This window comes from Xiphophorus maculatus, chromosome 14 (assembly GCF_002775205.1).
Source record: "Xiphophorus maculatus strain JP 163 A chromosome 14, X_maculatus-5.0-male, whole genome shotgun sequence".
Lineage (NCBI taxonomy): Eukaryota > Metazoa > Chordata > Actinopteri > Cyprinodontiformes > Poeciliidae > Xiphophorus > Xiphophorus maculatus.
Window position 1 is genome coordinate 9,950,701 of NC_036456.1, and position 12,539 is coordinate 9,963,239.

General features: G+C 40.8%; 1 protein-coding gene across 1 annotated transcript in view; it reads right to left on the minus strand.

Moving 5' to 3' along the window:
* Nucleotides 1-427: 427 nt before the first annotated feature.
* The window catches only part of vax2 (ventral anterior homeobox 2), a 30,500-nt gene continuing 18,388 nt past the window's right edge, over nucleotides 428-12,539 (minus strand). The window contains exon 3 of the mRNA XM_005807233.2: nucleotides 428-6,096. Within this exon, the coding sequence (XP_005807290.2) occupies nucleotides 5,599-6,096 (498 nt within the window). The 3' untranslated portion in view covers nucleotides 428-5,598. The remainder of the gene's footprint in view (nucleotides 6,097-12,539) is intronic.

Here is a 12,539-nt window from a genome sequence, read left to right on the forward strand (position 1 = left end):
GATGGATGTATAATTCAGCTGCCGTCAGTGAAGCATTTAGTTGTTTTTTTGTTGTTATTTTTTGTTTCATTTCAACTGGCTATATGTCATTTCTAATTTAGCTTTATGAAGAATAAAGAGGTTAAAAAGTTGAATATTCCTCTTCACTCTGCAGCGCTAAACACAATTCAACAGTTTCTGATAGCATCAAATAAAACATATCACAGTTAAGAGTGCCTAGTAGATTTAGAGGGAAAACGTAAACGCAAAAAGAGCTTGAAACGTCCAAACGTGGTTTGCTTGAGAAGCAGGAAGACTGTCGAGGTTTCTACAGCAGGTTGACACACTTATGGAAAAAAAGGAGGAATGAACAGAGACGGAGCAGATCACTGCAAATTTACTTTTCTGTTCTTGATGACGGTGGGAAGAAACAGACAGAACACTGGAGTCAAATTACATAGACATATATTTATATGCATATGAATAAAAATACATATACATATTGTACAATATCTCAGCAGAGCGTGAAAACAGCTCCGTCAGCCCGGAAACCAAAGAAAGCCTCTTTAAATAAGTGCAAAATGTTAATGAGACAAAGAACTGTAAAGCATATATAAAGTTGTTGTTGTTTTTCTTTTTTGCCTAATCTTTCTTTCACATTTTGCTTTTTTCCCCCCTGTTAAAATCACACAGAGCAGACACAGAGATAACTTGTGCAAAGACCCATTTATATATATATTTATATATAAATTTATATCTATGTACATGTTTGTAGCTGGTGCCGTTAGCTTGACTTTCGGTTTTGTTTTACTGCTCAAAGAGAAAAAAAATAAAAAGGGTGGGGGGGGCCTCTGCATCCTGAGAAATTAAAACAACAGCTTCATACGACCTAAAAGAACCACGGAGAGCATTTCTTTTAAAAAAATAAAAAATAAAAACGACCAAAAGTAAAACTTCCTCTCAGCTGGAATGAGAAGAAACGGATAAATAAACAGGAAATGGGCTTTTGTCCAATCCGAAGCAAGGCTTTATCAGTTCTTTCTGGGAAGAGAAGCGGCGTCTCGCTCTCTCAACCTTTTGCCGCCCCCTCCAAGCTGAGCACACGATACAACAACTGCAGATATACATTACAAAACACCATCGATCAATGACATAAAAAGGAGTCGGTGCTGAATCTCAAGAGAAGAAAACATGAAAGTGAGAGAAGCCTTAACCTGTTTTTTTTTTTCCTTCTTCTTTTCTTTCCTTCATTTACAACGCTGTCCACACGTCACGGTGGCTGAGACTGAAAGTGAGCAGGTTTCTACCGATAAATAACAGATTTTTTTATTTTTATTCTTTCGCATCAATTATCTCAGGCAAGTGAAGCAACGTAAAAAAATAAAAAATAACGAGAACAGATGCTGCGAAGGAAAAGGGTGGAGTGAAAGACAATCTGCGAAGGAGCGCGGCGGTTTTTACACGAGAAGCGGGCCCTCCTGACCTCTCAGCTCGGTTTCACTGCTCAATATTTGATGCAGGAGCGTGTGAATTATGGATGGTGCTTATGGAAAATAATACAGCGTTCGACAAGAGCACAGGTGTACTGCTGCAAAAAGCCCAGAGTGGGTGTTTTTTTTGTTGTTTTTTTCCCTTTTCTTTTTGCAGAAATCATCAGCTACAAACCGCTGCTACACGGGCGCCAAAAGGCCCCGCGAGCCGACACACCGAGGTCAGATCCTCTCCACGCGCTCCCCGTGGAAATTTATCGGAAAAACCAGCCCTGCCTTCCCTCGTAAGTGTTTTACAAATTGATGTCACGGCAGTACCTTTCTCTGCTGTTTGATGATTTTTTTTTTTTTTTTGCTTTTCCTTTTCTATGCTGCAGAAACACCTCAGACTGAGAGAAAAATAGCAACAAAGAAAATAAAAAAATTAATAAATAAACCACACACACAACGGAAAACATTCAAAAGGAAAAAGTGATGACAAGCAGGAGCGAAGAGGGGAATGAAAGCTCAAACGACACGCGCAAATTGAGGGCAAACTGTTGCAAATTGCGGGTTCTCGAGAGGTGATTTGGACAAGAAGGAAACCTGGATGAATTGCTTCTCGTGAGAAAGAAAAACAACGCAAAACAGGTGGTCCCTTCCATTTTCCCTCGGCTCCCCGCACCCTCAATGAATGTCATTTTCACCAACCCAAACGCACGGAGGTCAGCTTAGCTTCAAATCATTCAATTATAAAAAAAAAAAAAGTGCAGTCAATTATAAAACCAACCGAGGGACTGCAATAATGAAAATCGACTTTTCTAAGACTAAGCCGCCGCGAAATGCCAACCAGAGAAAAAAACATTAGATTTTTCTCTCTCTTTTTGCCTTCAATAAATGGCTTCTTCTTCTTCTTCTTTTTTTTTTTTTTTATAAAAACAAAAACAAACATAAAAGCTTAAGGATGAAGCAACAGCTGGCGATGTGAAAAGAAAACCAAACCATAAAGTGCTTTCAATGAAGAGCAATCAGAAGGAAGGGCCAAGGTGAAGCATGATGGGAGGTGGAAAACAAGAGCAGGGTCAAAGTGAAACTCACTGTAATGATGCTTGTGTAATGCAGAGAAACGCTTCTCTGCTAGGCATGGGCCAGTCGGCACTCTCAGGGCTCACCAAGACGCTCACAAGTTTCCACGTAGATCTTTAAAAAAGTTTAAGCTATCGGCGTAAAACGCAAAACGTTCAGATCATACTGCCGTCTAGATGAGATGATAGGAGAAAGGTAGCTTTGTTCTCTGGCTGCATGGCGCATTTAGTGTCCTGCTGCTGCACAATGTCCTCATAACATGGAAACTGAAAGAGTCCCACTTTTTGTTACTATTAAGGTTCGAAGGTCGGAAAAGTACGAGTTGACAACGAGCAGCAAGCTCGCTAAACTGCAGTCCAACAAAATAACCCTGATTAACTAGACAGGCATATTTTCTGTAGCTGTTCCATCGGATATATAATTTCACAAACTGTATTTGTGAAAATAAAATTGCTTGATGGAAACACGTCGAAATCATGTTTTTCAATAAAAGGTTTTTGCCTCAGGATGAAGAAACTTTTTCGCCTGCATCGAAATGAGCGTATTTAGCAAAACTGCAACGGAAACACTTTTTCCACATCATGAGTCATGTGATCAACAAGACGCTACTGCTGGCGGAAATGACAAAGAAAATGACAGGAAGATGATGTCATTGACTTTTTTTAATGACTTATCGCATGAGCAAATTCATTCACACATGGTTTTAATTGAATTTCTTATTTAAATCGTAAAATTGCGTTTCTTGACATTAGCGAAACATCGACAAAGTTTTGCGCACGTTTGTAATGGCAACACAGCTACTCCTGCTTTGTGACGATCACAATAAAAATGTTTCCTCAACAGTATCTGATCCTTTCATCCAGCTTTCTAAAGAATAACGTTGCATGAAACATCCTTTCAAAGTAAAGTCAGGACTATTCCTTTAATCACTGCATTATTTTCCTTTGGTTACCAGCAGACAAGAAATAAACATGAATTTAGCTGAAAAACCTAAATTAAGCCACTGAAGAAGACTTGTAAGTTTGCTATTTCTACCATTGCTAACTGAGCTTTTTTTCAAAAACAGATCATTTTTCATCTACAGATAAATCTGGAGACGTTTTCCAGTGTTACAGGACATTCTGACAACAGTAAAAGACTCTTTTGCTCTTACTACTATTAATGAGTTCTCCTGTCACAAATCCCTCATGGGCAGCCCAGTCCTCAAGTCCCAGCTGTAAACAAACTCCTGTAAAAATCGGATCTGATTTTACATTTTAAAAACGATTAGGGTTGTTATGTTCTAGGATCTGGAATGATTCATCACTACATGAACAAACCGGACCACATTTTCAAAACCAAAACCAAAACTCGCCTCAAAAAACGGCCGAAGGCGCAATTAATCTCATCTGTGATTTAAAACCATATAACGGCGGAAATATTCTGTGTTTTCACCTCCAGTCTCTGTTTGTACGGATTGATGCGCTGTTATACATAATCAGACTTTAGGTCAACATGTTTTAGTACATATTTGCTCAGACGTAACCTGGCAGGTAACTGGAAGGTGAATAAAGAGCAGAATAGGAAAACTGTTCTTGGCAATAAATATTTGAAAACATTTCAAAGGTTTCTATACTTTTGCTCCATTTTGTGAATAACACAAAAATAAATGCAAGAAATCACATTATTATGACTGCTTTGATCAGATTACTTTAGCAACAGCAGGAATAATTATTTTTTCCTGCTTTGAAGAATGTAAGTTGTTTGTTTTTTTTACATTTTAGTGTGTACAACATTTTCACTCAATCCGTGAGAATCTCCTATCGGCCCATGCCCAATCTTAAATATTCCACGAACATTTTCAGATGATGGATTTTAAAAAATGAACAAAAAAACGACGACACAAACTTGCCGCTTTACAAAAAGCAAAACACACGGCAGTCTAAACGTGCTGACTTTGGACTCGGCATTCTCTCATTCAAGCAAATATGTTTGTTGGGGATGAATTTTCGGTGGAGCAACATGTTGATTCATCGCCTGCGGCTTCAGCTCGAGCCCTGAAAAGGAGGCCGGAGCGAAAACCTCCAGATTGATTCTCCTTAAATAGATTATTTTTCTATCTGTGAACTCTCTCCGAGTTTGACTGAGAAGCTGTGAGACACGCGAATCAACCTGAATCTGGGTTCAGAGGTCGTCTCTTTCTCTTTCTCTCTCTCCCTCGTTCTATCTTGGGGCTGCGACCTCGATAAACGAAATGTCGACCAGCTCTGCAGCTTCATCTTTCCGCCATCTTCCTCACACCTGTGCTCGTCTTCACTTCCTTTCATGTTAAACTGTCAGCCATGGATATGTACTGTAAGTTTGCACCATTCGTCTGCATCCTAGCATTTACACAAACACAATCAAAATAAAATAATAATAACTAAAAGAAAAAGAACGATTTTACAAAAACTACATCTGGACACCAAACAGACTGATATTAAGAAGCTACGATTATTTTTGTGTGTGTGTGTGTGTGTTTCTTTTCTACGGTGATAGCACGTTAACTAAAAGTCAAACACGACCACTTGAACAGGAACTGTAAGATGTAGTTACTGCTCATCTCGTCCAGACACTGAGCTCAGCTGAAGCGAAAACCGGGCCTCGCCACAGAACCTGGAACCGGAACTCAACGCCTCTCCTGTTGCAGGTTCTCTGCTGCGAACGGCTTCAAATTATTCATGTCAAGTATGTTGGTTGTTTTTCTTCCTGAACAGCAAAAAAGACCCATAAAGAGAGAGAGGGGGAGCGGGGGGTGGAAAAATATCACACTCACAAACTCACTGGACAAAAAGTGACTTAAAACTACTGTAGAGAGAGTGATGATAAAAACATCTGTCTGCAACATACACACAGCAATTCTCCAACAAAACAAAAAACAAAAACAAAGTTCTAACACTTTTCACCAAGTCTTTTCCTCTTTCTTTTTTTTGTCCTTGCACATGACGCTGCCAGAAAGCGACCCTGTCGCTGCCGGTCACAGGTTTTCTTTGCCTGCTGGCAGCATGAGGCTCCTGGAGTCACGTCCCACACGCCTTAGGTCCGCTTAGGAAACCGTTTTCTTCCCACCTAGATCCGCCTCCTTCCTGTCCAGCCGCATGTACGGTTCGAAGGCTGACGACCCACAGCCGTAGGTGGACGTCAGTTCGTGATGGGCCCCCCCCAGCAGGGGCATGGAGAAGCAGAGGGAGTGCGGGGGCGGGACCCCGAGCCGCGGCGAAGACGGCGTGCCGCCCAGAGACGGCAGCGAGAGCCCGAATGTCCCGCCGGGTAGGGAGCTGGGCGAGGTGCTGCTGCTGATCCCCGGGGAGGTGGAGGAGCCGCCGCCGGGGCTGCCCAGCAGGGAGCCGTTCGTGGGGTGAGCTGGGGGCCCCAGGAGGGAGTTTGGGGGCGGGGCGGGCCCCGACAGAAGGCGGCCCTGCTCCAGGAGGCGCAGGATGTTGCAGGTGGCCAGAGACTCTGACGTGGAGGAGGAGCGCTTGTCTGAGTCCTTGGTGGTGTCCTTCTTCTGCTTGGTCCGACGGTTCTGGAACCAGACCTTCACCTGCAACGGCACAACACGCGATGTCAGCGGAGGACTGGGGAATAAACCAGAGCAAAGCCTCGCAGAAAGAAACCACACATCCAACAATACGCTGGGTTTGCTTTTATCTTGGGGCTTCAGGGGTTTTTTGGCTTCAGAATTTAAATGCACAATGCCTTCATGCATCTTGGGAAATTTACACCAATAACTTTGCGGACTTAAAGTTTTATCGCGATATTTTGTGGTATTATTGTGATAACAATGAAAGTGATGATAAGAGCTATTTATTACTTCTTTTTTAAGGAACTGTTTGGCTGTAACTGCATGGCACAAATATTGCTCTTCAAAAACATCTGCATTTATTTAGGACACATAAAGCAGTATGATTTAGAGCAGGGGTCCCCAAAGTCGGTCCTGGAGGGCCGGCATCCTGCATGTTGTAGTTCTCTCCATGGTGTAACACACCTGGATCCAATGATGGCTGGTTAGAAGGCCTAAGAAGAACATTGACTTGCTACAAAGGTTGTTGGTGCCACCAGGGAGAGAACTAAAACGTACAGGATGCCCTGATTTATAGCATTAAACTGCACAAAGTGACTGCATTTAATCATATTTTCAAATTTACTGATAGCTATTGACGCTTTCATTAAACCAACAGTGGAGAAACTAGTAAAAAATAAAAGTAACAATGTGGACAGTTTTTAAAAAAAAAAAAGCAGAGAACGATAAATCAAATGATCACGATAAGAAACATATCACGATGAATGCACACCCCCACACCAATACCAAAGATCTCCATTTGATAGAAATACATTTTTAAAAAATGCAACACAAAACCAAAGACGTCTATGTCCTGATGCACCAGCAGTATGTGGCTTCAAAGCTCAGTGAACTCCACCTGTCCTCGTCCTTCATGTTTAATTGATGGAGCCCAGCGTAGGTTTATAGCATGTGGACGACTTGCAGAGTGTGTGTTGAAGAGTGGAGGGCACCGTCGGGTCACGGGAGGTCGCCGGACGAAGAGCCCAAACCCTCGGTGGCTTGAGAGGAATCACACGCATGAATAATGTATCCACTGCTGACCAAGATACAGCAAACTCTTGTGTTCCCTGCAGACTTTGTACCAGTCGTTCTCATATGTATTTAATAAAATACTTCATATTACTGCTGAAAGCACTTTAGCTTCTAAGGACTCAAATTGTGTTATGCAACTTACAGAGAGAAACTAGAGCGCAAAGTACGGAAGCCATTTTTCTACTCATCCTCATCTGTAAAGATGTTTGTTTTTTTCTTTAGAAAATTTACAGTAACAGTGAAAAAATCTCTTAGTATTGTCAGCACTTCTAAAGCTCTCTATGATAACAATCTCATCTATAAGTACCAAGTTTAAAAAATATGATGGCAATTTGGAAACAATAGTACAACAGAAGAACTTTGTCAATCATTTTTTGTTTGTGTCGCAAAATCAAACAAAAAAGAAAATAAGAAATAATTTTAAAATCCATCCATCCATTTTCTAACACCTTTGTCCCCAGTGGGGTCAGGAGGTGCTGGTGTCTATCTCCAGCTAACGCTCCGGGCGGGAGGCGGGGTCACCCAGGACAGGTCGCCAGTCTGTCGCCACTTTAAAATCACACATAGTCATTTATTGATACTTTATGATTAGTTGAAGGATACAGAGTAAATAAATATACGTTTCAGTAGCTGATATTTCCAAGTTGCTGGAAGTCAGATTTCCATACCGTTAAACTGAAAGATGGTCACTAACCTTTAGATGAAATGTACATTTTTGCACTTTCGACTTTTCAAATCCTTCACAAGCACAGTTTTATATTAAAGAACTTCCTTTTATACAAAATTTTGAAAAGAGTTTGCAAAGAAATATGCTGAGAACCCCATCTATTATGTAGCTTGTTATTTTTTTGGAAAATGATAAACATTTAAAAGAAAAGAAATACACTGGGCTACATGGTGCTAACAGTGCTCCAAGTGATTTAACAGCAGTAGCTAACAGTTGGTACGCTACATAATCAAGCTAACGGTAGCTAGCTTGACTATGTAGCGTATCAACTAGTAAATCCAACTTGTTTTTAGCCATATCAAGTTGGGTTTGATGTAATTCCCAGATCCAAGTTTCCTACTTTAGACGTATAAGGCACACAATAAAAGGAGGTCAATAGCATTTCCTCCTGGTTTATTGTTTAAATATTAACTCAGTTAACTTGTGTTTATCTTTTAACAATTGCTAGAGCTTTCTTTGAGTATAACCAAAGCCAGCCTGAGTACACTTAATGTAGTTAGCTAGACCCAGTGCAAATGCTAAGTTAGCATCATTAGCAGCTAACGGCTACAATAATTGGTCAAAAATAGTTTGTATCTTGTCTTCCTCTCTATTTTCTTTCTCTACAGAGTATCTATTTTCTTTAATATTGACATATGTCAACACAAAGCAGGAAGTACTCCCACAATCGCTTCAAAATAAGAGTCTCAACTTTAGCACAGAGCTTACTTCCCTCCTCACTGTCTTATAATCTCAGTTTTAAATGTTGATAGACAGGTAGCTACTATTAGGTTAGATGTAAGGATTAAAAACAAAAACAAGATTGTGTACAAGGAAGATCGTAACCTCCAAGTTTTACCGGCGCCTGTACAGAATTAGATCACTCAGAGGGATGAAGCAGGAGAGACAATCTGCTGTAATTAGTAGCTATGCTGGCTAAAAGGATTGGAGCTTTGGATTAAAGTCGGTGGGTTTTAGTTGGTACAACTGATCCAATCTAACAAGTGCAACAGTGCCTCACAACTCATTTTATTGCTTTAATTTTTTTTTTTCTTCTCGGACAACGAGTCGCTTCCCATCTTTATTTCTTTATCTTTATACCTTTATTTCTTGCAGCATTGGAACCAGCTGGTCAGTAAAATGCCGAAGGACAAAGTTAGAGATCGATGGTGTGGTTGGTAATCAAGCTGGCAGGTGTAAACTATCGTATCACCGCACCGCGAAGGCAGGCTCAGCAGAAAGTTAGGTCAAGTGAGCTCATGGGTTTGACTACAGACCTCGGCGCAAATAATGGGATCGGAGAAGATCCCACAGCTCAGGGGAAGAGCACCAGAAACAGTGGGTCTTACTGCACAACCCAGAGAGAAACAGAGGAGAAAGGAGGCACCCAAGGTGGGACAAAACCTTTTCTCATGCTGGGTATCTTTTTTTTTTAACTCCTACATTTGCATCTTTAGATCTTAAAGTGAATTCCCCTCATGTGCCAACTCTTTCCAGAACACCCACATCCCATAAAAGGCTTTGACAGCAGATAAAACTCTCAGCCAATCCCTTTCCTTTATCCCTGCGTGGAGGGCGTGGCTCAGACCTCTGCTCACATTGCAGCCCTCCTGCCTCTTACCAAATGAGGGGGGAAAAAAAGATCAGGGGAATAAAAAAAAAAAAGCTTGATGGTGTTTTACAGGGATTTTATTACACGGATGGAAATGATGAGCAGAAAAGAAAGCAATACTGCCTTTGGTACAACTACACTATTACACATAAATCCCAGTTAATGGGATCCAGAGTTCAGAGCTGGGGCAGAGATTACCGAGGGAGATCTGGATCTGGCGTGACCTGCGTTTGCCCCGGGCTTCACCCTCTGGCCTTCTCCGCTCGCACTACGGCGAGGGCGCCAACCAACGGCGAGCGCGGCGGGGACACCCGAGGGAGCAACGTGCTAAAATAAACATTACGCCAAGTTAAATCTACTGACAGTTTTTTTTTTGTTTGTTTGTTTTTGCCAAAGATCTGCATTGTTATGTTTTTAGGTCATATATACAGTATGTTACTTGGATGAAACAGCAGGGTGTGGTTTCCTGTATTTTTTGGGATTCGGGAGCCGTCTCTTTGGGAGCAGGTGCAATGAGAAAACAGCTGCATTTTTAAGGATTAACCTAAATCTGTATTTAGCCATTAGACAAACCCCTGCTGCTCCCAAATAAAAAAAACCTAAATCTTTATAAGGGTTCCCCTAAATGTACTGCTTTACTTTAAAAACAAAACAAAACACACAAAAAACAAGGAATAGGTACCATCTGCGCAAAACATTAGCTGTGTTAGTGCAACGTATGCCACTACAATCTCCTTTTGACAGACAGAGGAAGAAACAAAATGGAGAAAAAAAACGTTAAAGCATTAAATGATAGGGACCAGACTAGGCATGTTTGATTTTACCACAACAAACTATTGCAATAATAATTCTGGATAATATTGGTTGTAACTCAAACCCTGTTTTTCACTGGCCTCTGTCTTTTTTTGTCCTACATGAGCTGACCCAAATCTGCTGAATGATAAATCGTCCGAGAAGTTATTGTGATAAACGATAATATTGTTGTTTTTTTGGACCATTTTCAGGTAATATAATAGCAACGGCATAATAATGCGAGAGCACATTCTCAAAGATCAATAAATGTTTAATTCTAATGAAGATTTAACATTTGGCGTATAAGGGATTTTAAATATTCAAAATAAATAAACAAATCAATAAATAAAATGTATTATGAAGTTTCTGTACACAAAATTGTCCCTCAAAAATGCGCTGGTTGAGACCAACCCACCAGACTGGAGACTTCTGTCACCCAGTTTTTTGGTAGAAAGAGAAAAACAATAAATCGTGTAAATGGAAATCAAATTATTTATCATGCGATTAATCGATTCATTGCTCATTGCGACAGGCCCAGATTTTCAAAATGCAACCAAATATTGCATCTGACATTATGGATAAAACATTTTACCTGCTGACGTTGCAATAACTTTTGAAGTTCAACCTGTGAACCAGATGCAGGTTTAGTGGAGGCAGCATACGGCACATTCAAGTTCATGGGACGAAGGACGTATTTACGCGCCGGCCAATTGAGCCAGTTGTGAACTCATTGGTGAACTGGGCCAGAGGTAGAAAGGTTAAGCCAGATCAAGACCAAGACTGCAGATCAAGTGGCCATTTGATAACTCACCTATAAACCCTGCTTAGCCCTGGAAAAACACAGAACCGAACCAGAGACAAGCAGCGGGGAAAACAATGGGGCAGGGAAAACGTTTCCCCTCCCAGCGCCTCGTCGTAAAGCGGCGCTGATGGAAAATATTATTAACTGAAGGATCCGAGTGTTAAAAAACCCTGCGGTGAAATAAAGCGCTCTGTCGGTGCGGGCTTTGATGAGGACGCCGGGTGACTCTTTCACACTTTTAATGACCCCTGCAGCAGCTCGTTGCTCTCGCCGTGACCCCGCTCAGGCCCGCTGATCCCAGCCATGTGACGGGCATGCGCAATGAAAAACGCTTTTTCCAAGAACACCGTACCAGGCACAACAAGAGCTTTGGAACAGGACGTGCCCAACCGGAGGACACAGATATCAGGGAAGGGAAACAAAAAAAGGGTTCTTGGTCCTCATTAATGAGATCAGGAACAGTTAAAGACCTTTTTATAAATTGGTGAGGAGTTGTCCATCTCTACTGCTGCTGCTCTGGATCAGGGTGAAAATGTTTCACCGCCTGGCATTTGACAATATCTTACAGTGTAAGACACCACTAAACTTTTTGTATTTTGTGATGGTGAAGCAACACATTGTTGTAAATTTTATGCCATAGACATTTTTGCACAGGGCAGTGCGTGATGAAAAAGAATAAAAAATTTGATTTTGAAGTGTTTCACAAAGAAAAACCTGAAAAAAATTTAAGTACTGTAAATTTGCATTACGGTAAAGCAAATTTTATTTCCAGCTTTTTTGTCTGACAATCCTCAATAAAATCAAGAGCACAAAAAGGAAAAAAAGGTGACACAACTGAAAATCTATCAAAACATGGCCTCTTATCAAAACTCACAAACTAGACCGAGGAAAGCATTAATCAGAGAGAGAGAGGACAATTTGTTTTGTTTTTTGTTCCTTTTTTTTGCCCTTTATGGCCCGAGTTTAAAATCGCTGACTGGATATTTTTCCTTATTTTAATTGTAAGCAGTTCTTTAAATGAGTAAATATATTTTGCCCAGTTATCCACAACAACTGGAGCTTTCAATATACACAAACACAAGTTCAGCAAGTTATTTTCACAGTTTAGCATCTATTAGAAGAGCGCCCCTCAGATTAATTTCACTTCCTGTTACGGCGGGGATGAAATTACCGTAAGAACCCAATATTGGCCTGAAAGCGCAACGTCTCCCCTTTCAGAAACTGTAGAAATTTTTCAGATAGCGCAAACTGTGGCGGAATTACGGTACTGCAAATTTGCTCAGTTCAGTCTGGAAGGGTTAAACCTTATTTTAACAGCAAGTCCCTTGAGATAAAATCTCTTTTTTGCATATATTCGTATATTTTGTATAAAATATACAAAACAATAATTGCTGCAGTCTATAAATCTACTAGAAAATAACCAGAAGAAGAAAACCACCGTTGAAAGAAAGACGTATGAGAACCCGTGGAAGAAGATG